Raw genomic sequence first — 27443 nt, 5'->3', positions numbered from 1 at the left:
TCATGCTGGATTGGCCTTGAAGTACGGCAAGACTAGAAAGGTGTCTGCCGAGTTGCCTGAGAGGTGTTTGTGCCATTTTCTCTTTATTTCCATTTCTTTCTCTCGTATTCTAACCTCCTTAAATTTCATTTCTCTAATTGACTAGCCAGGCTCTCTGTCTCAGGTAGAATGTTTGTTTTCTGAACGAGTGTATGTGTATGGAGGTTTCATTCTCCCCCAGTCACAAGTTTCGGGTCATGGCGAGGTGATTCATGGCTACTGGGAGAGTACAATTTACAAACTTCATCATATAGATCCGTATTGATACAGTTTAATTTAAGAACTAGTGTTAGATTTAATGGTCCACCCAATCAATAGGCTACACTTCACTTTACAAGTGAACACATTCAATATTAAAATATTTTGAAATATTCTTTGGTATATGTTTCGTCTAATTTAAGACTCTTCAGCCATAGCGTCTCGAAACAGATTACGATTACATCATTGTTGCTGTCTAATAATTTTAAAAATGGAAGAACCCATGTCCTTTATGAACTGTTTGAGAATATACTAAAGACAATAAACACTATTTTTCTTAAAACTGACCATCAATTCTTGTAAAAAAACTTCACATGTTAAAATTTGAATGATACTTCTTTAAAATATGACATGCATTGCTGGTAGCCGGTAGCTGTCCGGCTGCATGGCTAAATGGTTAGCGTGCTGGCCTTCAGTCACAGGGGTCCCGGATTCGATTCCCGGCAGGGTCAGGAATTTTAACCATCATTGGTTAATTTCGCTGGCACGGGGATGGGTGTATGTGTTGTCATCATCATTTCATCCTCATCACGATGCACAGGTCGCCTCCGGGCGTCAAATCAAAAGACCTGCACCTGGCGAGCCGAATATGTCCTCGGACAGTCCCGGCACTAAAAGCCATACGCCATTTCATTTCAAAGAAAAAGAATAAAATTCAAGGTAAGACTATTTGCAAATAGTATTATAAATTTATAATTAGTGAACCTCTGTGGCTCAGGTGGCAGTGCATCGGCCTCTCACCACTGGGTTCTGTGGTTCAAATCCTCGTCACTCCATGTGAGATCTGTACTGGACAAAGTGGAGGCGGGACAGGTTTTTCTCCGGGTACTCCGGTTTTCCCTGTCATCTTTCATTCCAGCTACACTCTCCAATTTCATTTCATTTCATCTGTCCGTCATTAATTATTGCCTCAGAGGAAGGAGTGAGACAGGCTTTGGCAGCCAGCACAATTCCTATCCTCACTGCTATATGCAGGCTTCATTCATTCCATTCCTGACCCGGTGGAATGACTGGAAACAGGCTGTGGATTTTAATTTTCATTATAATTAGTGAAGGATATTGTGAAAGACTCAAGCTTTACAATTAGCCTCATATTACACTCCATATTATGTTGTGTAACTTTTTCTTCAAGGTTTCTGCCAAAGTTGCTTTAGCTCTGAAAGCACATTATTATTACCACAGAAAAATGTGATAACTGATTTACGAAGTCATATATTACAGACACTTGACTTGGCTTAATACTGTTCAAGATCCTAAAAGAGGACAAACTTCTTCTGTACTCTTGATGCTGAAAACTCAAAATTTGGAAAGGCTCTGTACACTTTGAGCCCAATTTTACAACTAAGGAGTTAATATCTTTTCTATAATAGAACTGTCTGTTAAGTCTTCTGCCTAAAGGCTGGTTGAATCCTCAGTAGTTATGTGATTATAAGGAGAGTGTAAAATAAGATTCTGATACCATAATGAGGCATACAAGGCATAATGAGGAGTGAAATAGTTTGGCATTGCTGTCCTCACTGGGCCAGATAATGCTATTGCAGCACAACAAGATCTATAAAACACTAGTCATGCTCCGAATATCATTGCTAAGTACCACTCATACCTCAGCAGCTTCCATACTGTAGGATTAGTTGTAAATCAGAAGTTCAGTTTTTATTGTTAAGGAATACTTTATTCATTTGGCTTTAATTCATTCTGTATTGCATAACATCATGTACTGTACTGTTCAAGTAATCTATATACATATATGAAATAAGAGTTTTGTCTGTTCAATGCTCAGAATTTAAAAATAATTGTATTTCTGTATCGGTCGTGTCCACAGTATCAAGGAAATGCACTTTTTAATTTTCCGTCACGTCTGTCTGTCTGTCTGTCTGTCTGTCTGTCTGTCTGTCTGTCTGTCTGTCTGTCTGTCTGTCTGTCTGTCTGTCTGTCTGTCTGTCTGTCTGTCTGTCTGTCTGTCTGTCTGTCTGTCTGTCTGTCTGTCTGTCTGTCTGTACATGCATCACAAGAAAACAGCTGAAGAGAATCTAATGAAAATTGGTATGTAAAGTCGGGAAATAAGTTGCTACAATCTAGGCCATAAATAATTGTATTCATGCTGAGTGAAATAGTAGCTTAGAGGAAGGCCTAAAATTTAATACTCAAATATTTATGTTACTAGTGGTCCTATCGATAAATACTACATAATTAAAGTTATATAGTATTAAATTTCCAATCATTTATGTCTTATACATTTTTACTGTACTGGCTATGATAACAGAGATATTCATGAAATTGGATTTTTGTTGCCAAGTCCATATCAGCGCTGAGGCACGAGAAAAATGGGTAAAAGATTTTAATGAAAATCGGTATGTAAAGTTGGGAAATTAGGAACTACAGTCTACACTATAAATGATTTTATAAGATGCCTTAATATCACAGAGTCGGAAAAAAACTAAATGTGAATGCCTACAATATAGGAAGCTCATAAAATTGATCAACAATAACATTACATTGACCATTGTTTGTTGTGATGTGCTTTGTGTCTTCTGCTTCCACTCATCTTTGATAGATGGGATTACTGCTGTGTACCAAGTATAACAGCCTGTCTGAATATTGGCAGAAGTAGCTGTGGAGTTAGATCTCTCTTCTTTAGCTTGCCCTTACTTTCCTCTTGATTCATAAATTTTCTGGTACTACTGGTACATAACACACTGATTCATCATAGCATTCCAGCTATTCAGTCCCTACTGATTAAAATGAGCAGTGTGCACATTTAACAGAATAATGACAGAGGAGTGCTCGCAGCTGTCTGCTTCATGATCATTACCGCACTGGAACTTTGGACTGTTAGATCGGCAGCGAAATACTGTTCGTTAAAAGTGAGAAAATGTGCGGATTTTCATTTGATCAAGTATTTTATATGATAACATTGCTTTTAATCGCTACATTCCTACTGACGTCATTGTAATGATTTATGTTGACTTCAGCTGGGAAAACCACAAAGACAGTCTTTCTGAGAATTCCATAGCAAAGCACGGGCACATCAGCTAGTTTACAGAATATATCTTAATTGTATCAGAGGCTCAACTGAGCTGCTTCTTGTAATAACTTAAATGGACACACAGTCAGTACAGTAAGCAAAATCAACAATGTTACCAATTGTAACAATAACTCTTGTATGTCCTTTTTAAAAGTATGCTACCACGGTAACAGGAATTGAACATCTATTCTCAAAATTTTCATGTATTAACATTCCACATGTAAAGAAAATTCACTTGTTACTACTTTCAATAAAGGCAAAATGGTTCGCTTAAAACTGAGACCCCTACCCACCTGTTTGAAGTATGTATATGACTAAATTATTCTGTGTAATGTCCTAGCATGTTCATACTATAGGTACTATTACAAAACTGTGATAGATTATTCCATAAAAGCATAAAGTATCATAAAACTTCTGTAACTTCTCACTGACAGTGATCTGCCTAGTCATACCATAAGTCCTGTGTGTCATACAGTGGCAGGTAATGTGTTGAGAAATGACAGCTACAACAAGTACTTATATGTTCTTTGTTCATTACTGACTACACATAGTATACCATACACAAATTATGTAAAATGTCCACCCTTTGCCTTGACACACTTCGTCAAGTAATCCAGCCACTTATCTATTGTGGCACACACCATTTCTAGCAGTATTGAGACTGTTGTTATCACCAAATTTGTTTTAACCGTGAGAGTAACACGTCTATAAATATCTCTTTAGTTACACCGCATGTCTCGAAGACGTGCCAATCAAAGCCTATTATTTAAAGTTACGTTTTGGTAGGCGTTATGCTCTAGAAATAGTTTGCACCAACTGCAAGTTTTATTGAATTTGATCATTTTAATTTGCAGAGAAATGGAACAACTGAAAAAGTAAAAGAATTGTTTCAGCTAGCATATCTATATTACCATTTGATATTGAACAATTTAAAAACTTTCCTTGTAAGAAGTGACTACAATAATAAATCTGAATTTGATGTAGGCAAACGAGAAAAAACGCGCTAAATGGCGTTCATTCGCATGACACGTCAGAAAGTCGTATGGTGTAATTGTCAGGGTTAAAGGACACTACATTTAGATGAGATTCAGAACAGGTGTTCTCCTGTAGCTATTTTTCAATTTATTGTCCGGTGGTTTGAAGTCAAAACTTTCCAAGAGCCAATTGACAAGAGTGATGAACATAGGTATAATACACTCAACATCATCTTGTGGGCAGATGCAGTCTTGTTGGTATATCCAGTACATCTGAGGTATTTAAGTGCTTTACAACTTTTTCAGAATCCACTTTGGTAGTTCGTCACATGTTTTCACCCTTCTTTTGTAGAAATGCAGTGATCTGATGCCTTCACTTGGCACTCCCCACCAAATCATCACTGATGCCACGATATGTCCTCTTTCTACTTTTGGGAAGTTGGCGCACATTGTGAAAACACTCTCAGTCATTCTGGAGGTTCTATTTTTCTTCCGTCCGGCTCCATGGCTAAATGGTTAGTGTGTTGGCCTTTGGTCACAGGGGTCCCGGGTTCGATTCCCGGCAGGGTCGGGAATTTTAACCATAATTGGTTAATTTCACTGGCATGGGGGCTGGGTGTATGTGTCGTCTTCATCATCATTTCATCCTTATCCCGACGCGCAGGTCACCTACGGGTGTCAAATCAAAAGACCTGCATCTGGCGAGCCGAACTTGTCCTCGGACACTCCCGGCACTAAAAGCCATACGCTATTTCATTTTCATTTTTCTTCCACAGTAAAAGTTTTCTCATTCATGGAGGGAATTTTGGCAGCGACTGACATTTGGATGCTTTTCCAACAGTTTCTTAACTCTTGTGGCTTTTATGTGACATACAACTGCTGTCATTCACTGGCCTGTGCTTTTTCCATATGATCCAACCCCAAGATCTTCCACAATGATGTGCGACCTAGTTCAAGGCAGAATTTTAATTTCCTATAATATGGCTGTTTTTTCTTCTGGTTAGTGGATTTCCCCTAACTTTCTCAGGGACAGTTTTGGCAGCTGCTGGCGTGCTTGTCTCACGTGGCTGACAGTTTCTGATCCTACCCTCAACAGAGGAGGTCTCATTGTACCTTTTATTGACCCAGTTTACAAATTTGTTTGCTATTTGTAAGGACAATAACAACTGAAAAATCTCTGTTCAAGTCTTGTTACACTTGTGTAATGCAATCATAGCAATATGGTTCTCTTTCACTCCCCATTCTACTGTATGTTGACTATGTGATGACTGACCTACAAATGCTTTTTTTTGGGAGCTAGGATTTTAACGTTGCATTATTCCATATGTATTAATGGAGGGGTGCCAATCTAATATATAGGGTCTAACAATAAGGTATGGCCTCTGGACACCCTCCTCACACTCATAAGAAGAACCTATGTTATATGGACATGGGTCTGAAAATATTTTGTTTCCATGTTAGAGCTTATTCTCTACAACTCTATATAGTACATTAATCATACCAGCATACCACATGAAACACTTTTTTCATGAAATGTTCAAAATGTTTGTCATTGCACTGTGTCCTGGATATGCTGATGTATCGCTGCGACAGAAGGTTGATCAAGGTTGTATCAATGCTAATGGAGGATGACATGTACGTCTGTGATATATATATATATACATACATACATATACAAGGTAGAAAGAGGGTCAAACCCAGTGTCGGCATGTAGCCTACTCCTGTTGAAAAACACCAAGGGGTCTACTCAAGGCACAACACCCCCCATCCAACTGACGAATCATAATCGACAGTATTATATGCCCTCACTCCATATGAACACTGCAGAGAGGTTTGGAATTGAACCTAGGCTTTTGACACACAATCTAGTGATTAGAAATTGTGTGCCACCATCTCTCCTACCCTGCTGGCCAACATTCTGATGGTGAAAATGTTCTCCACTTACAGGATCTGAACCAGCTAACCTGGGTAGCAGACCATAAAGACTTGATGGTAGACCACTCCCTGTGAGTAAATATGTGGGAATATGTCCATGATATCCTCTGCCTGACATAAGGGAAGACAAAAAATGGGAACCCATAGGGACTTCGAACTTGAGAGATTGGGGTGGTGATGATATGTTCCCTAGCTGAGTCTGAAATGATTTCCACATACTTGTGCCAGGATCTTCAGTTTTATCATTGTAATATGATTTTCCCTTGGTCAACTGTTCTCCTCTTCCGAGCATAATGGTATTAGGTTTGCAAAGCCTAGAGACTCTTTCATTCACACTCTCTATGTCTCTTTCCCTTTCAACTGTTGATACCTTCAAGATCATGGAAGAGAGGAGTTGGTAACCCATTCTGCTCTGGCCTACATGATCATGTGGGTTCGGTTATAAAGTTATTTTCATGTAAACCGTATCTTTTCTTTATTTCTAAATGGGCTGCAATGTTTGTGTGGGTCTCCCAACATGCTTTTCAGGTGTTTTTAGTTCCCTGCAACACTGACAGAGTGGCAGAAGTTATTATTAAACTGGGTACGACCACGTGCTCGACATGCTGGAAAGGTATTACTGTTTCCTTTCTTGCATTATAATGTATTTCAATCATTATTAGCCTTTTCTAGTTTTAAATAACAAAATAATGTGATTGTGCATTGATATAATGATAATTTTATATTTTAAGTGGCTGTATGAATGACCTTCATAAGCAGAAATGTTTCAGGAAGAAGAAGAAGAAGTGGCTGTATGCATGAGTAAATAATACGGTATATGGTAGCATGACCATGCAGGTTAGGTTTTACTTCATATTTTTACACGTGATAACATTCGGCTTGCTCCACTAGGATGTTAAAAGGTTTTTTTTTTTCACCTATTCAATACATATTCAGTATTGAATAGGTGAAAAAAACAAACCTTTTAACATCCTACATTCAGTATCTTCAATACGGACAACAATGATTTTTATCACTTGCTCCACTATGTAAGAATATTACTTAAGTACAAATCTATTAAGAATTATTCAAATATGTGTTTTAAAATAGAAAATGCTTGTGTTAGGAATTAATTTTAATATTTTAGTGCATTTAATCAATTTTATAATTTCAGGCAATGCTGTTAATGAAAATACAATTTTAGAATTAGTGGACAATTCTGACATCAACTGATCTATCAACTGATGAAGATGAAATTCCAATTCTGTTAGAGATTCAAACCCCTACAGGTGCTGACTCATCATCTGATAGTGAAGATAGTGAACCAGATGAATTAATAGTCTTACCAGTTGCAACTAAGCAAGTGGCCTTTGTTGGGAGAAAAAATTTTTAGAAGATGAAACCATTTGTGTACAAGATTCATCCTGTACCTAAGGATTACAGAAGTATGCAGATATTGTAATACCGGTACACAATTTTTCTTTCTTAGGTTCTGTTGTTTTATTAGTCTGTTCCTTCTCCTTGGTAATGCATGTTATTCTTTTTCTTTCCAGAGCCCATGTGTAGTAAGATTACCATTGATGTACTTCAATGATTACTTTAATAATGATTTCTTTGAAAACACAAGCGAAAGAAAACAAATATATATTCCATTGCTATGTCAGGGCAAGGGAGATAGTGAACCAGATGAATTAATAGTCTTACCAGTTGCAACTGAGCAAGTGGCCTTTGCTGGGAGAAAATTTGTTTAGAAGATGAAACCATTTGTGTACAAGATTCACCCTGTACCGAAGGATTACAGAAGTATGCATATATTGTAATACACTTTTACTTTCTTAGTTTCTGTTGTTTGATTAGTCTGTTCCTTCTCCTTGGTAATGCATGTTATTCATTTTTTTCTTTCCAGAGCCCACCTGTAGTAAGATTACCATTGATGTACTTCAATGATTATGTACTTCAATACTGATTTCTTTGAAAACACAAGTGAAGGAAAACAAATATATATTCCATTGCTATGTCAGAGCAAGCAATAGAAATGCACTATCCTCGAAGAATTGAAGGATAGACAAAGAGAGATAAAGTATGCAACCTGACAATCAGGACTTTGCTCAACACGAAGTCATTGCTGTCAAAATTTGAAGAAACCCAACTTCAGTGGTGTGGGCACATGGTCAGGATGGAGAAAACTCAACTTCCATGCAGAGTATGGGAAGCCAGAGCTCTTGGTGCAAGAATCCGGGTCAACCATGAGTGACTTGGGAAGATAACATCAGAAGCAGTCTGAGAGAAGGGGATGTAGACTGGCACAGTGTCAGGAGTTGGGCTCAAGGCAGAACTACATAGAAAGCTCTCTGAAAAACCTCTACACTTTCAGGTAGAAGAGGATTGACTAAGTGAGTGAGTAAACTATGTCAGAAAAGTCATTCAAGACAACAGTTGCAGAACTCGAGAAATTTTTAGATAATCACTTGGTTATGTGATCCATATGATACTCTAGGTTGTTGATGTATTGGCAGAAGGGAACTGAACTGAAGGTGATTAACTCATGCATGGTTATTGATAGATTCTAGGCATTAAGGAAAAATGTATATTTTGTGGACACAGTCAGTAGGCCACAAGATGCAGCAACAGACTGTGGAAAGTTCAGCCCATTGTTGATGCTGTTAGAAATGTCTGTTTGCAACTTCTTATGATAATAGGACATACTCAATTGATGAGCAAATGATACCCTTCATGGGACAGGGCAAACTAAAGCAGTATGTGAAGAATGAGCCATGACCTGTAGGCCGTAGAAACTTTGTTGTAACTTCTTCCTCAGGACTGGTTTTTTATTTTGAAATATATCAAGGCAAGCCTACACCTCTTGCAAATGAAAACTTGGACCCTCTACTCTGATGCAATTAGTTTGTTCACTAAGCCTTGACAGCTCTGGCTATTTCAATAGGTATTTAACAACAATTCCACTCCTTGACAAGCTTGCTAGAATGGTACTGAGGGTTCAGGTACTGTCATAGTAAAAATCAGGTTTTTAGTTTGTTTATGACATCTGAAGCCATTTTTTTTTCTGTTTTGACTCAGGTGATTTATACTGTTAGGTTCTCCAGTTTGCTGAAACTAATTTTAAATGAGTAAATTTATAAACTACCAAAAGAAGAAAACATATGGTAACAGAATTATACCTGAAAAATTTCTTTATAACATGGTTTATACATGTAATTATTCAAAATTAGTTTTGGCAAACTGAAGAACCTAACAGTTATAAAATAGAATAAAGTATAAAATGTACCCAAGAAAAAATTAAGAGAGACTCGAGAGAGTATGTCAGGAGTGACAATAAAATAGTGGTTGTTGAATGGAAAGACACGCAGAAGGTTGTAATGGCATCCATATGTGATGGTGTATAACCAGAAGCAAAAGTAAGGCATTGGTCCAAAGTAGAGAGGCAATATGTAGAGGTGAAGTGTCCAACTGTGATTTGCAGATACAGCAGATGCATGGGAGGAGTAAATGTCTGCGATCAAATGATTGAATCTTACCGAACATGGTGTAGAACCAAAGTGGGCTCTGAAGTGGTACTACACTTCTTGGATCTCACCACGGTTAATTGTTAGATGCTGTATCACTGTATCACAAACATAGCCATGCTAATTGGGCAAGAAATAGGGATATACAAGATATCCTGAAGTTTCAACTTACTCAGTCAGAAGCTCTGTCTTCCCCAGGAAGGTAAAGGCGAATAGAAGTAGTAGAAGACCAGGCAACAGATGAAGATGAAGGAGAGACAGACAACCCTGTGCCCTCCACAAAGCAAAAGATATACATACCTTCACCACTTCCATGAACAGAGAAGAGGTACCGGTATAACAGATATGACCACTGGCTAGTCATTTCTAACATACCTTTCCCCAGAATTTGTCTCCTGGAAGGCTCCAAAAGATGCACTTAAATCCGGTGTGAAATGTGTGATGTGAGTTTATGTTTATTGAAGTATCAGAATTGTTTTGAACTGTTTCACATGAAGGAGTAAAGCATTATGCTTATTTGTACTGTATGTTTATGTAAATTATTTGTTTACTTAATCAATAAAAACCTGACCAGCATGATCATCTTGGTTGTCTTTACACATGGATAATGCAATACTTTTTAAAAATATTTTTTCCATGTCAATAGGGTTGTTGTGTGCTTAGAAATGTAAAAGTATTAAAAGATTTCAGAAAAAAATCATTCAGGGTGAAACAGGGGTAGGAGAATGAGAAGATATGTTTGTGTTAATTGTCAAAGAAAAGTGAATTTAAGACACCCAGGACTAGCAAAAGACAGTGATGATGAGTTTAAGAATCCAAAACACACAAAACAAGATCAACAGATGCTAATTTGTTTAGTGTCACATTTTGACTGCATTTACCTGTACAAAAGAGTCTGTTATATTGGAAAACCTATTGACTCTCATTTTTACAACTGATTTTACCAGGAGCTACCTGGAAGATAGGATAGTGGTAAAGATATTTAACAACCTCAAATATCAAACCATCACCCTTCATTTAAGGGACTGATTCCTTTATGATTCAAATACCATTACTCAGTTCTAATATACAGAGGCCTACAAAAAGTTATTTTCATCTTTGTGGTCTAGTAGGATATTATAATATTTTACCTTATTTATAGATGGTTCCACTCTCTTAGTAAATTAAATTTAGGTAATGGGAAGGAACAAACAAATGATGAATAAATTTGTTGATGGAAATATAGGAACTTGGAAAGGAACACATATACTTAAAACAATAATCACTCCTCATTATAGAAGCACATTCTGAAATAAATTCAGTTACAGCCAAGCTGAGTGGCTCAGATTGTATAGCATTGGCCTTCTGATCCCAAGATAGTGAGTTTGATCCTGGCTCAGTCCTATGGTAGGTATTTGAATGTGCTCAAACATGCCAGCCTTGTGTCAGTAGATAAACCGGCATGTAAAAGAACTCCTGCAGGACAAAATGCTAGCATCTTGTCATCTACGAAAACCGTACAAAACCAATAACATTATTATTGAATGCAGTGAGGAAACAGGAAGCAGCAGTAAAGGTCCAATGGACAAAGTCAGTCTACACATCTCATCAATACAAGTTTTATATCCATTTCTTCCCAGACACCGATGAGCTCATTTCTGCTTCCCATCTTCTCTATGAAGGTAGACATATACACTTACTAAGTTGTCCATTCGGAAATATTTTTCACATTGGCCCCATGAATCGACAAACTGATATTTGAACCCGACTTATGTCCTAAGAAAACTTGACATACAAGAATGTAGAAAACCATGTTATTCTTCCTCTCAATGTATTGATTATATTATTATATAATAAGACATATTTAATGTGGATTATCATGGAGCAATACACTTGAGTAGAAAAACACCAGTATAGAGAAAATCTATCCCATTTCCACTGATAGTAGTAAATGGTTCATATGGACTAATCTGTGATTAAAGATGTTTCATAGAGATGTTAACATCAAGATCATCAGTTCCAAAGTGGAAGAAAGGCCAAAGAAAGTGGGATACAGAAAGAATCCAAGGCTTTGCAAATCTATTACCATTAGAGCATGGTACACCAAATACACCAAGGGAGGTCAGATGGGAAAGGCGAAAGAATTAACACATTCACTCCCATATCTGACCATGGTCAGATTAGGTTTTGGATGTGCAAAATACTGTATCCAACCACAGTCAGATTTTAATTCACACCAACTTTTTACGTTCAAAATAGACAGTGGACAGATGAACATAATAGTACAGCTTAGGACTTCCCGCATTGTGAGATGTGTGATCTAAATGAACATGTGCCAGTCCTGATGTCTCTAAACTGCGTGGGTGGAATTCAAGTAGTGCTGAATGATGAAATAAATCATCATGTCAAGTAAAAAGTCATGCTAGATCATCCTATGAAGATGTGTACAAATTTTCAGAATTTTAGGGTTTATAGTATAGGAGTAATACTAACTTAAATCTGTGTGTTACATATTACTTAGCGAAACATCTAAAAATTGCTGGGCAACATGACTAACCATATAGGGAGTTGAGAGGGAGTGTTAAGCCAGATATAATTCAGAAAAAATAATGGCAGATTCAACTGAGGTTATGTGAATGAACAAACTGAGAGATGAAATTGACTTGTGGTTGTTAAAGGACAAATATCTAGTGATCTGCACCATAAAGAGCTCTTGAGTCACTGTAACAAAACTTTCTATTCTGTTTTAAAGTGTAGTATAACATTTCACATATAGTCCTTCATATTCTTGAATTTAAACTAAATTCTAGATGTCTTTAAAATGAACAGGTTATTTTTAATGAGGGAGAGAACACTTATGGTTATGGAACTGAATGTTTGTACTGTTTATGTATATTCATGGTGTTTCATGGCTGCATAATTATTGAAATACAGTATAAGCCAAATATCTCTTGACACAGTCATTTCTTTGGGAAACTTGGCATTGAGGTGGTCCTACAAGTCTTCTTATTAGAATCAAGTTTTGAACCCTGTTGGTAGAAAAAATATTTACCTTGACTAGAAATGAAGTGAAATGAAAATCCACAGCCTGTTTCCAGTCATTTGATTGATTTAGGGATGGAATCTAGCAGCGAGGATAGGAATTGTGCCAGCTGCTGAAGCCTGTTCCACTCCTCTGGGGCAATGATTAATGACTGACGAATGAAATGAAATGAGATTGGATAGTGTTGGTGGAATGAATGATGACAGGGAAAATTGGAGTATCTGGAGAAAAACCTGTCCTGCCTCCACTTTGTCTAGCACAAATCTCATGTAGAGTGATCGGGATTTGAACCACGAAACACAGTGGTGAGAGGCCAGTACATCACCACCTTGACTGGAAGCCTTTTAAAATATGGAATGAAAAGGAATACTGGATGGATTTCCTCCAGGCTTAGTCTGTGTGTGGGGGGGTAGGGTGAGGGCAGATCAGAGTATCCTGGTCACAGAATTTCTACTATCTTAACTCAAATGTTTTTGTTATGAGTTGAAAACATGAAGCTCTCAAAAGGTGACTATTCTGGTGAAATGGAATCATGTTCACCTCCATAAGTAAGAGAATTCCAGTTCAAATTCTGAAGATAACTACCTTTTCAGCTCATTAGTGTTTAGATACACAAAATATACATTGGAAATGTGTCAGTAATGATGGTTGATGATCAGGTGTATAGTCTGTCCATATGACACACACTGTATTGCTTGTTATAGGATGGTGGCTAACTATTTAGCCACCCTACATATTAGCTTTTATTGTTTACAGATTATGCTGAATGACACACCTTTAGGCCTGAATCAAGAAAACATAATGGGATTTAGAAGGTTGTGATGAATCGGTAGGAGAGTATGAAGTCAAGGTGGCTGACAATTTAGCTACCATCCATTTAGGGTCTAATGTTAAAAGTACATTTTCTTGAAATTGTAACATCCCTGTACTGCCGATGGACTTTTTTTTTTTTTACAATATTATAATTAATTTGTTGTTAGTTGCATATCTGTCAATTTACTTGAATATACAGAAGTGTATCCATTGGCATGAAAGATATTTGAGGTGTACAGGTATATAGGTTTATTATTGTAGTATGCTCACTTAGTCTATATGGAATATATATATTTTAATGTATTATGACAAAGGCTATTGAACTTGTTGTTTAATGCAATATAAATGATTCAATGATTCTTCACTACAATCATTCAGAATCTGTTTCATTGCTGAGTGCAATTGAATTGTAAAGCTGTATTTACTGTATGTGTGTATTATCATCCAAAATTCATCCTACATCATAAGCCACAAATAAGCTGATCTAATGCATATTTATTATTTTATTAAAATATTTAGTTGGCCTTGCAAGGCTGAGTTCTGTGTTTTCATTTACTTTATTTTGCATAAAGTGGCAACATCCACAGTTTTGTGAATTCACACTCAGCTAAACAACAAGGCACTAAATTGTGAATCAAAGTTGATGTATTTCTGAAATGGGATTTGAACTGCTTAGATAATATTTGCACTAATAATACTGTTACTCTAATTATGGAACATAATCTCATATTTGCTTTTTGTGGTATTTTTGTCTTTCAGGCTCAAATTTTCAACAGTGTAGATGAGCATATGCCTGTGAGAGGTAATAACAGGCTCTGTGCTCATTGTAGCACAAAAAAGACTGTAAAGCACTCCAGTCCTGTCTGTTCAAAGTGTGAGGTCACACTCTGTTTGAAGTGCTTTGTACCATTTCATACAATTTGAAATTGCATTTTTGTGATGTTCCAACAATGAAAATTCTAATTTTAATCTTGTTGTATTGTAAATAAAAACAAATAACACCCAATACTATGTAATTATTTAGCCACCATTCAAATGCAAGGTACAGAGCACTGGAATGGATAGTGGCTAATATTTGCCATCCTTTTAATTATGTTTTTAAGTAAAACTAACAAGTAATCCATTCCAAAAGCATTCCCAATCCACTTATACATCATCTCTGAACCCAAAAGTCACCAGTTTTATGATTAAGAACAAAATTCTTGAAGGGAGAGTTATATTTTCAACCATCATTAATGACCTGGTGTATTATCTGTCAGTATGACACACACTATATAAATAAAATGAGTAATTGGCAGTTGCACATCTGAAGATATTATCAAGTATATTGTGAAGCTGTACATCTTGATTTACTGTACAGTGTAATGCAAAAGGCCTGACCGAGGCGGTAAAGGTGAACTCGGTTCACCCAGAAGGACATGGGTTCAATTCCCCGTCAGGAAGTCGAAAAATTTAAGAAACGAGATTTCCACTTCTGGCAGTGCACATGGCCCTGAGGTTAACTCAGCCTGCACCGAAAATGACTACCAGCTTAATTCCTGGGGGCAAATGCGGCAAGGCATAGAGCTGACCACTCTACCCCACCAAGAGCCGATGTTACGGATAGTGAAAGCCTGTACCGCCCACCCTTCCGAGGGTCTTCATGGCCTGTATGGAGATGGCTTTGCTTGCTTTTGTTATGCAGAAGTCTAGTTATTATTTTCTTTGAATAATTGGGTTTGTTTCAGATCTCTTCATACTAGTTCATCTTCATCAGCAGGCCAGTGCAAGTCATCACCATCAGCAACATCATTAGTTTCTACTTGCAAGACAGATGTTACAAGTACCTCATCCCAAATTGACTGTTGTTCAATTGACTTCTGCAAGGCAGAACCTTCCGTAGTTATCATTGGAGCAGGCATAGCTGGCCTATCTGCCGCTCAAAGATTAGTGCAGTGTGGCATGAAGAATTTTAAAATCATTGAAGCTACTGATCGGTAAGAAAATTTGTGTACTGAACTCTAATTTTTTTGCATAATTTGTTGAGTTACGGTACCTGTATAGCCTAGATTCTTAATAATTTCTCGTAGTTCATCACGTCAGGCTTAAAATCCTTTGATATAGTTGAGTTTGAAAGCATTCATATTAAAATCAGAGCACTGTAGGTTTGTAATCTGTTGTGTTGATGCCATAGTGAGAATTGAAACTTACATTGACAACTGTCTTGTTCTTGCAAAATTTGATGATGATGATGATGATGATGATGATGATTGTTGTTGTTGTTTAAAGGGACCTAACATCTAGGTTATGGCAAAATTTGAATAAATATCACCAAACTGATAAGTTGTGATCCCTTCTCATATTCATGTTCCTGTTTTACTCCATATAAACATTGTTGAAAGTAACAGATTTCTTCAAGGATGCTGCCTGTAGTATTTACAGTGCTTAAAAAAAGTTTCGCATATTCTGGTTTAGTGCACATTTTATTTTCTTATGGATATGTACTTACATTATACATTATGAAGGGTATATACAAGAAAAGAAAGCACATGCAGTAACCTATACAAAAGCAACAGAAATGCAACAAAAGTACAAAGTCCATGATGTGGGATTTTGAAACCAAAATTATAATTCACTGTGAAGCAGATCAGTACTGTGTATAACCACATCACTCAGCACTAAAGAATCCAAATTGTTTTGGAGTAGATTATCCTACTCTTGGATAGCAGATTAAGTCCGTTACTGAATGTTAGCAGGAGGATTAGGACAGTGGCAGTTATTCTTTTTAGCCACCAAGTGTGTTCTACACAGTTTGTGTTCTCACAATATTCTGGCCACATCATCCACTGCATGCCATGCATCTCAAGAAACTGATTGACTTCTCTCCTGTAACTACAGGTTGGAGGATGTTGTCTCTGCACACCAGACCAGTCATGTTATCTTGGATAGGAATTAGAGGCAGACGTCAACCAAACATGATCCCACCCAGTAGCGTAGCCAGGATCGGCCAATGGGGGGGGTTACAGTTACAAAATTAAGATATAACATAATGAAAGTGCTTGTGCTTGTGCTTGTGCTTGTGCTTGTGCTTGTGCGTGTCTGGTACGCGCATGCATGACTGTCATAAGGATACTGATACAAGAGTGAATTACTGTATGTGATATTCAGATTGCAATACACTACAAAATTCTTACTTTAAAATACAGAACAAGAACAATATGATCGAGGTCAGCAGTTTTATCTCAAACGGTATGTTCAGTTTACAATCTAAAATCTAATTTTCGAGGCTTCCTAGAAAATAAATTTAACACATCTGTTGGTTTTACAACTATGTCTCTGTGAATGTTCAAGGGAGCCAACCCGTTGAGTCGACTTTCACTTGTGGTATTTCTGAGGTAGGTTTTAAGGCGTCTTAATGTTGAAAATGATCTCTCACTGGCTGCAGTGGTGACAGGTAGGGTGGCAAACACTCTCAACAAGCAGTAGATTGCAGGGAGTTTATCTTGATCACATAAAAGAAGTTTATTGTTTACTGTCAGTTTCTATTTATTTTCTTTTTGTGAAAGTTCAATGGGGGGGGGGGGGTTCTAACCCCCAGTAACCCCCCCCCTGGCTATGCCCCTGATCCCACCCCAAGACATAATGGAACCTGCTTGCTGTTGATAGCACTCTAGGATGAAGGACTTGTTCCATATGTCACCAGATTGCCTCCAGACTCTATTGCTCCTGTTGTATGGGTATAAGCTAATGGTGACCTCATCAGAAAAGAACATATACTTTCACTGTTCCTGCTCCATGGACTGTGAGTTTCTGACCACTTCACACAAGCTGCCCTGTGGTGTAATTTATGAGGAGCTTTTGGCACAGACCTCCTTAATGATCAGCCCTCTGTCATTGATCTGATTTCACACCATCTGATCTAACATATCCACTCTCGTGGCCATCTGAAGAGAAGATGGAAGGAGCATTTTGATTAAAATGCTGAATGTGAGAAATTGTGCAGAGGAAATGGTAGTAATATGGTGTGATGATCCAGCAGTAGAAGATGATATAACCAATTAGTGGTGGAATTAGCAGTCAATAAAATAAAAATGGGGAAGGCACCAAGGATGGATGAAATTAGTATGGAAATTATAAAGGCTGCTGGATCTGTTGGACTGCAATAGGTGTACAGATTGTTAAAGTGCATATGGAAACAGAAACTTGTGCCAGAAGACTAGGGAAAGGGAACAATAATACCAGTCTTTAATTAAGAAGGAGGACAAAAAAATTGTGTGATAACTATAGAGGAATCACACTCTTATCGTAAGTGACAAAATTACTGGAAAGAATATCAGAGAGAAGAATGAGAAGAAAAGTTGAAGGAGAGTTACAAGAGAAACGTTATGGCTTTAGAAGTGGAAGATCTACAGTGGACCCAATCTACAGCACGAGGCAATTAATGGAACTGGGAACATGAAAATGATCTGGTCAGGATGTTCATAGATCTAACAAAGGCATATGATAGTATTCCCATGGGGAAGGTGTGGGAAATCATTAATGGAAAAGAATTGGGAATATGGAAACAATCTGGTCATGACATTCATAGATCTGACAAAGGCATACGATAGTGTTCCCAGGGAGAAGGTGTGGGAAATGATGTTCAAAGAGAGACTGGATGTACAAACTCTAGAAATGGTGCAAGCAATGTACAGAAACTGTGTGAGCAGTGTACAGACTCTGTTTGGAAAGACAGATTGGTTTAGAAATGAAACTGGACTAAGACAGGGGCGTGTACTGTCACCTTTTTTGTTTCTGATGGTTATGGACAAAATTGTAAAAGAGACAAAGGAAGCATATGGGGATAGGGAGATTTACACATGATATTGTGGTCTGGAGAATAAACAGCAAAGAAGTATAGGAACAACTTGATGCACTGAACTAGAAAATTGGAAAGTATGGTATGAAAATCAGCACAGAGAAAAGCAAGATCATTGTGGTATCAAGAGAAAAAAAGACTAGGGAAAGGCATTGTGAAAGTTGGTGGTAAAAGCCATGAAATTGTTGATAGTTTCAAATATCTAGGGAGTGAATTAATGCAGAATACAAGGCTAGGCATGGTGATTATCGAGAAGGTGCAACAGGGCAATGCATTCTACCAGAATGTAAGAAACCTTCTCTGGAATAAGGAAGTACCAAGGAAGTGTAAAGAGACAATGTACAAAATGTATTATGCACCCATATTGACCTATGCAGCAGAGACATGGACAGTGACAAGTAGGGAGGAGAGTAGAATTCAAGCCAGCAAAATTAAATTTCTAAGAAGTATAATAGGAAAGATAAAGAAAGACAGATTGAGAAACAAAGATGGGAGAAAGGAAGTTGGAATGAAAAGCCTAAATGAGAGAATTGATAGGAGTAAACTAAGCTGGTTTACACATGTAAAGAGGGTGCAGAAGGAAAGAATACTAAAATAGAAGATGGAGATGAAGTTCAAAGGAAAGAGGGAGAGGGAGACCTGGCATAAAGTGGATCGATTCAATAAAGAGGAGTGCAAGAACAAGGAGAAACCTGGACTGGGACAAGTGATGGAAGAGGAATGATGCAAGGAGACAGGAAGGTGAAGAAGTGCTATAAATGCCCTAACCTGGCAGGAGCTGGATAAGGGGGAAAGAGGAGGAGGATGATGATGACACAGGAGCTCACCCAGCCAAGAGAGCACACCAGAGAGACCAAGCCCAGAGAACCTAGTCCAGAGCTCAGCCTACTCACTCACTGCTCGCCAAGATACTGACATCAATGCTAGTAGCCGCTAGCACTAGAGAAGATTATTGCAAGCCCCAATACGCTTGCACACTCCCAGCCAGCCACCAAGAACCACAAGTCCAGTCAGCCTCAGAAGGTCAACTGAATAGAGGGGGTTCGATTCCCACCTCAATCATCCTCATAGTGGTTTTCCATGGTTTCCCCGCTGTTTTCTTCAGGTAAATGCTGGGATGGTACCTAATTTAAGGCAATGGCCGCTTGCGACAGGCCACTAGTGTGTGTGTGTGTGTGTGCGCGCGCGCGCGTGCGTGCGTGCGTGCGTGTGTGTGTGTGTGTCAGTGTCGTATACTGAGGGCTACCAAGGCTATCGGTGAAACCAAACCTCTAAATGCAAATGATGGAAATCTAAAGCACATTACAATGTAAGCATCTGACACATTGCTCCATTTATAAAACTTGAAAGCAGTGAAGAAAAACGTTGCATATACTTCTGAGAGCAAGGCATCGGAGACTGATATTGCAGCCATACTCTCTTCTCTTTCCTCTCGACTCACCTCACACGGCTTGCTGCTGTATGTCTGACAGGCGTGGGGATCTGGGGAAATAGGTGTGCTAGGCTTCGGTTTGTCAGATCACCACTGCTATCAACCATGCATTAGTCATCGTATATACTTCCTCACCTGATACTTCTGACTTAATTACATAGATAACAGAGTGCTGGTATTTAACTCCCATTTACTTCTACATCCTTGTAGGAAGACATTGCATGGCTGCTGTTATAGGAGCAATGTAGTTTTCTTTTTATTGGTAGATCTGCTAAAATGAAATGCAATCTTTCAGGTTTAGTGTTCTCTTTTGTTAGTTGGAATTGAACCCGTGATCATGGATCGGACACCACCACTGATCTCCCGAGGAAGCTAATTAACCAGTGAACGATTGATACGACCGCTGTAAAATTGAACATTTTAATTTAATAATAACAATAATAATGGTGCATGGCATCTGTATAGGCTTGGTTGTGACCTAATGAGGATAAAATTAATGGGGAGGATATCATAAATACCTAGTCCCCAAGCCAGGGGAATTAATGGTATGAAGGGGTGGTTTCCCCCTGTGGGGGGGGGGGGGTAGAATAACACGCACGGTATCCCCTGCCTGTCATAAGAGGCGACTAATAGGGGCCCCAGGGGCTGTGAACTTTGGAGCGTGGGTTGGCGACCATGGGGCCCTCAGGTGAGTCCTGCCATTGCTTCCACCTACTTGTGTCAGGCTCCTCACTTTCATCTATCCTATCCGACCTCTCTTGCTCAACTCTTGTTCTTTTCTGATTCCGATGGTATTACGTATGGAGGCCTAGGGAGTCTTTCATTTTCAAGCCCTTCATGGCCCTTGTCTTCCTTTGCCCGTTACCTTCATTTTTCGAAGTGTCGGACCCCTTCCTCTTAAAACAATAATCACCACCATCACCACTGACGGGGTGGTTTCTGAAAACTGAACAGGGGCTATGGGGCCAAAGGCAAGCATTCTACCCATTTAGCCACAAAGCCAGACTTTAATTTGATAAACCTTACGCTACCATCTCCACTGATCAGGTGTTGAGCATTGACAGTAGCAGAGATCAGGGCAGTAGCTTGTGAAGCAGCCTTGACAACACAGCAGGCTTCCCTGTTGGCTATTGGTTGCAGCTCAAAGCACTGAAGGCTTGACGTTCACTGAACCAACCATCGAAAAGGGGTAACCTAAGTCTAGCGGTAGCCCACGTCTTGGACGCCACTGGTATGTATGTATGTATGTATGTATGTATGTATGTATGTATGTATGTATGTATGTATGTATGTATGTATGTATGTATGTGTATATACATATAATTTGAACTTGTAACACAATATTGTGAGCAAACTGTAATACTAATGCCTATGCATGATACATCAAAAGAAATGTCTCCATTTCAGGATTACTAAAAAAATATTATTTATTTTATCAAGTCCTTTATTTGCATAAAATAGTCATTTATTTGAATAATACAATGTTCAGGTCATTTCAGTTAACTGTATTTGCCAGTAGATGGCTCTATGAAAGTTGTCTTCACTGGTCTTTCTATGCCAGCCCAATAGAGGGCTCTGTGAAAGTTGTCTATGCAGATCTTTCTATTTTACTTCAGTAGATGGCTCTGAATAAATTAAAAAACTACAAAGCGCCAGGAGAAGATCAGACCTTTGCAGAAATCTGGAAATATGCAGGAACCTCAGCAAAAGTTGCCCTCCATCAACAACTTGTCTCTATCTGGATTAAAGAAGAACTACCAGAACACTGGACAACAGCCCTCATTCATCCTCTGCACAAAAAAGGGGACAAAACTGACCCTAATAACTACAGGGGAATCTCGCTTCTAGACATAACATACAAAATATTTTCAATAATCATCCTTAATAGGATAAGTTTACAACTTGAGAAAGAACTAGGAGAATATCAAGGAGGTTTCAGACCCTGGAGGAGCTGTCCTGATCAGATCATGAGTCTTAAGTTGATAATGGACTATAACAGGAGAAGAAACAGAGATATGGTGATAACATTTGTAGATTTCCAGAAAGCTTATGATTGCATCCATAGAGAATCTCTGTTTAAAATTTTAAGACACCTTGGACTACACCCCAAATTAATAAACATGATAAAATTGACTCTCACCAATACCAAGTCAAAAGTGAAGTTTAGGGGTGAAACATCAGAGACATTTGAAATTAAAACTGGAATACGGCAGGGAGATGGGCTCTCACCACTATTATTTAACTGTGCTCTAGAAATGGTAATGAGTGAATGGTTTAGAAAATGTCCCCCCAAAATAAAGATTGGCCGAAAAATCAAAACAAATTGCCTGGGTTTTGCTGACGATTTAGCATTACTAGCAGTGGACATAAAAGAAGCAAAAAACCCAGATATCAGAACTTCAAAACATTGCAAATAAAATTGGCCTCAAAATATCATTTGAAAAAACAGAAATTATGCCCCAAAAACCAACACAGCTAAAAGAAGTCACCATTAATGGTAATAAAATCAAAACAGTAACTCAGTTTAAATATCTTGGAGAAGTAATAACACATAACTTAAATGAAAAAATCTCAATCCAAGTAAGAACAAATAGATTAGCTAAAGCACAAAAATTAACATGGGATATCTACAAAAAGAAATGTCTATCAATAAATACAAAAATAAAACACTACAACACAGTTATAAAACCAGAAGCTACATATGCAGCAGTAACACTCTTTTACCTGAATAAACAATCAAAGACTGACAGACTTCAGAAAATTGAAAGGAGGATTGGAAGAACCTGTATCAACAAAAAATATCAGAAAGATGGACAGTGGCGGTTAATACCTAACAAAGTCGTGTACAAAGAGCTAGAACCCATTACAGATACTATGCGTAAGAGGAGACTGGGATTCTTTGGACATATCATGAGGATGCAGGACTTGAGACTTCTGAAACAACTAGTACAACACAATCTCGTCTCAAAAAATACCACAACAGGATGTAAATGGATCAGAGAAGTAAGAGAGGATCTGAAGGAAATAGGCCTTACAACAGAAGACACCAAAAATAAGATAAAATTGAATACAAAACTCAAGAATACAAACCTCCGCTTTACCCTTACACAAAACAAACCAACAACACGCACATTTTCAACTGAGGAAAGGGCACGAAGTTCGGAGCGTCTGAAGAAGTACTGGGAGGACCGCAAAGCCCGAACAATCCCTTCAAAGAGACCTGAACGACGGACTGACTAAAGTGATCCTATGTGGTCATAAAAGAAGAAGAAGAAGAAGATGGCTCTGTGAAATCAAGTCAGAATATTTGTTTTTTAGAAGCTCCAGGAGGCTGCAGGAAAACGTTGTTTTATTCAAGTACATGATTAGGAAAGCAGAGGTAAAATGCAATCGCTGCTTCCAAGATTAAAAAATTCCATAAATGTCATAATGGAAATGTAAGTTTAAAGGTAAATAAATGGTCTTCTGGAGTTCAGTATATTTTCTGTTACTTTTCTCATGCTTCCTTTATCATCAGTTTCATTTTTAGTTTTTTCTGTGACAGCCACTAGTTTAATTTATGTTATGCCTGAACTTTTTCTTGTTTGGGAGCATGAAAATGATTCTATTCTTTCAACACACTTATTAAAATTCCAGAACCTTTGGTAATAGCAGTTGTGCATTCTGGCTTCTTATGGCAAGGGCAGTACTTCTTTTCTCCTCTCATATCCCTCCTATAATATAAATATCCATAACAAAGTAACTGAGACGATAATTTTAGCATTTGTTGACATGCTGTTTGAAACACCAGAAATTTTTATATGCTGATTCAAACTATATCATTTGTAAAACTGTTCCATACATACTTCATTATAGACTGTTTCATCTTTCAGTCTGCAAACCTCTGTGAATTAGCTAAGTGCCTCCACAATCCTCTATTTGATTCTAGCTCTTGGGCTTTGCTTAGTTCCACATCTGTTATCATTGAATCATTAAAAACTGTGTCTAAACATCATCACCTTGGTCTCCCTCTATTTCTCTTAATCTCCTTGCCTGAGTGCACTATTTTTCTAGGTACCCTTCTCCATTTGCCTTGCATGTTCCAACAACTGAAGCCAGTTTATGTGTATAGCTTTCTCCATTGAGTTTATTTCTAATTTTGTCTTTATCTCCTCATTCTAAGTACCCTTCTGCCATTGTTCCCACATGTTTGTACTGACAATTTCTTGCTGTTTTCATAAGATATAATCCACCCAGCATTTTCTCCTGTACATAAAAGTCAGTCTTAAAATAGATGGATGTAAAGATATTTTTGTACAAGAGCTTGCTTCTTTCCTTTAGAACACTAATGTTTGGAACTGTAGTTTGGTGTATTAGCTTTGTTGCGCTTGAATCAATTTCACTTCCTATAACCTACTTCCATTCTTTGAGAATACATATTCTAAATACTTGAAATGATCCACCTGTTCCAGTTTTGCATTCTCAACATCGCATTCAGTCCACTTAGGTATCTACCCTATTGACATAATTTCAGTCTTAGAAATGTTAATTTTCATATCATACTTGCTGCATCTCTTTTCTAGCTCCAAAATATTAGATTGAAGGCTCTCAGCACAATCTGACATTAAAGCCAAGTCATCAGCATAGCCCAAACTACGTACTACATTTTCACCCAACTAAATTCCTCCCTGCCAATATATACTATCAACAACAAAGGTGTGACTACTGTGAACCAAGAACTTATTCTGCCATCAATTCTCCCTGCAATCCGATTGCCAACATAAATGCTTTTGGTTGCCTGTAATAACCGTACCCTAATCTACTAATTCCTCAGTACAGCAAACATCTTTTCCCTTGACCATTACAAGCGATATTGGTGAAAAATAGTTTTGACAAAATATGCAAGGGTAAGTACAGTATTTAGAGAAAAATGTATATAATATTGTATGGAAGTAAATTATATTGGGAAGAATAGTTTTGACATGGAATGCATAAGAGAAAAAAATACTATTTATGGAAATACAAAGTATGTACAAGGGAAAAGTATTATATTGGAAGAAATAGTTTAGGAAAAAATGTCCAGGGATAGGCAAACATGTGTAGTTACTCAAGGGAATTACTTCAAAGAAAGGACACCCATTGGATAATTGTAGGGGGGACCTAGACCTGGGGGATGTAGTATTTTTAATATTTTGGAAGATGAATGGCGACTTGTAACGCACGGTAGAATACCACCCATGGTATCCTTTATCACTTCTACGTAATACCGACTTTAAAATCATTTTCTTGAATGTAACACGCCTGACCACATTAGAGTTTTCCTTGGCATGGGTGCACTTGCTTCAGTGGTTATGCATCTGCGTTCTGAAATATTTATAGTAAAGAACTATAAATAAGTCTCCAAAATTTTGGATCCCATTTATAATATAATATATTATAATGCATTGGACCTGCATAAGTGCCTCACTTTCAATTTAACCTCATAGGACAATGTTGAGAACGGAGCCTCAAGAACAAAACCTGATAAAATCATTTTGTGATTACAGAACTAGAGCTCCATCCTAACTATTTGCTATTGACAGGTCTATAATATACGACAAGCTGCACATTCCCATCTTTTCCCTGCTCAAATTTGTGTGTGCATAGCACATAAATAACAAGCCAACCATTAAGTCAAGTCATTTAAAAGCAAGGAACTAAGAAGCAAGCCTGAAAAATTAGCCTCATAGATATTTACTTTGCTTGTTTAGCAGTGCTACATACCTTATGAGAATTTTTTTTTTTTTTTTAATTAATGTTACTGCATAGTATCTTTGCTAGTTTCAACTAAGGTGTTATTTGTTTTAGCCCAGGAGGCAGAATTCAGTCTTGCTGGCTAGGAGATGTAGTGGCTGAGATGGGAGCACAATGGATTCAAGGAGGATGTATAGGTAACCCTATCTATACTCTAGCTGCCCAAGAAGGTCTTTTGAAGCCTCCACTTACCCGTCCAGATAACAGCAAAACTCTGTTCTGCACCAGTGATGGGCGTGCTATTGACAACACAATTACCATAATGGCATGTCACACATTCGGCCAGATCAAACAGGAGGCAGCTTCTCTCTTCAGCAATGCTAGTTGTGGTGATTCCCATGGCAGTCTTCACAACTTCATAGTTATGCGTATAGATCAAGAGTTACATAACTTTCCTGAAGAACATCGATATGATGCTGCACGTGTACTATATGGAATGGCTAATGTGATCCGTTGTAAATGTGGAGATGATTTATCTCTTATTAGTGCCAATCACTATGGTAGTCAAATTAATATACCAGGGGGGACGGTGTGTGTACCTTTAGGTTATGTAGGCATATTGGCACCTCTCTTAAGAGAACTTCCTTCATGTTGTGTTCACTACTGCAAGCCTGTGTCCAGTATCCGGTGGGGTACTGCAGGTACAGCTGGACCTCGTGCCCTAGTTAAGTGCTGTGATGGGGATGAATTTGCCTGTGATTACGTTCTCATTACTGTGTCACTCGGAGTTCTCAAGAAGCAAGCTGAATCCATGTTCTGTCCAACTCTCCCATGTGAGAAAATGGATGCAATTTATAAACTGGGCTTTGGAAAGGTAAATAAAATTTTCTTGGAATACGCCAGGCCTTTCTGGGTCTGGCGTGAAGGAGATATAAGACTAGCATGGTCTGCAGAAGAGCTATCAGATCGTACAGACTGGGTCAAAGGACTTTGTAGACTGGAGGAACTTGAAGGAAGCCAGCATGTAATTTGTGCTTGGGTAGCAGGCCCTGAAGCAGCAAAGATGGAACATTGTTCGGATGAGGAAGTTGCAGAAGAATGTACTCGGATTTTAAGGAAATTTACTGGAGACCCTTCACTTCCATTTCCTACTAGTGTGTTGCGTTCTAAATGGTGTACTAATCCCTACTTCTGTGGTGCATATAGTTACATGGGTATGGACTCTACAATAGGTCATCAGTGTGATTTGGGAACTCCTGTACCAGGAACATGTGATCCTATTCCCCCAATTTTACTGTTTGCTGGAGAAGCTACTTGTTCTGGTCACTATGCTACTGTACATGGGGCTAGATTATCTGGCATTCGTGAAGCAGAGCGTATTATCCAGTTAACAAAACGTTTTAGTGGGCCACCCAAAATGCCTCAAGCGGTATGCCAGTAATACTGAATGTGATCTCAGATGACTATCCTTGTGAGAACTCCTCTGGCTTTCTTATAGAATAAGTATCAGGGAATAATTATGAGAAAAGAATAGAATCAAGATTTATAAGAATTTGTAATTGTCTGTTTTACTGTGCAAATCTGTCAAATTAAACCTTGAATTGTCCTTCTCAAAATAGCAAAATAAAACATGCACGTTGCTAGTTTTCTGTTAAGTTTGACAGAGCTCATACAATGTCCAAAATAGATTTTCTGTACTTGTATGCACTGTTCTAGAATATATGTACCAAACATCCACATATTATTTTGGACTTCTGGTTCTGTAAATTATTTCTTCATCAACTACTTCGTATGGAATCGTGCAGATGTCTTAGTGTGAATTCGTGAATGTGTTGTAAATATTGCTGTAGTCCCTTGTAAGTGTAAATAAATGTTCAAATATTATTATTATTA

At 38.0% G+C, this 27443-nt stretch overlaps 1 protein-coding gene across 5 annotated transcripts; it reads left to right on the top strand.

The window, feature by feature from the left end:
• On the top strand, positions 1–27443 carry LOC136871698 (peroxisomal N(1)-acetyl-spermine/spermidine oxidase). 5 transcript variants are annotated; one of them, XM_068227191.1, is made up of 4 exons: positions 7947–8013; positions 8117–8607; positions 15297–15545; positions 25665–27443. In XM_068227191.1, exons 3-4 carry the CDS (start codon positions 15511–15513, stop codon positions 26989–26991), a joined length of 1362 nt encoding a protein of 453 aa, XP_068083292.1. In that variant the 5' UTR covers positions 7947–8013; positions 8117–8607; positions 15297–15510; the 3' UTR covers positions 26992–27443. The 5 variants fall into 5 exon arrangements, with proteins under 5 accessions (XP_068083290.1, XP_068083294.1, XP_068083291.1 ...); XM_068227189.1 differs by lacking the exons at positions 7947–8013; positions 8117–8607 and adding an exon at positions 1–957; XM_068227193.1 differs by lacking the exons at positions 7947–8013; positions 8117–8607 and adding an exon at positions 2233–2340.

Source organism: Anabrus simplex, chromosome 4, assembly GCF_040414725.1.
Source record: "Anabrus simplex isolate iqAnaSimp1 chromosome 4, ASM4041472v1, whole genome shotgun sequence".
In the NCBI taxonomy this organism is placed as follows: domain Eukaryota; kingdom Metazoa; phylum Arthropoda; class Insecta; order Orthoptera; family Tettigoniidae; genus Anabrus; species Anabrus simplex.
This window is presented reverse-complemented; position numbering and strand designations above follow the sequence as displayed.

What these genes read in the sequence shown, in the direction of transcription:
- LOC136871698 (XM_068227189.1), top strand. Translation starts at nt 15,511, where the DNA reads ATGAAGAATTTTAAAATCATTGAAGCTACTGATCG. An exon ending in ATCATTGAAGCTACTGATCG is followed by an intron (nt 15,546 to 25,664) that starts GTAAGAAAATTT and finishes TATTTGTTTTAG; the next exon opens with CCCAGGAGGCAGAATTCAGT.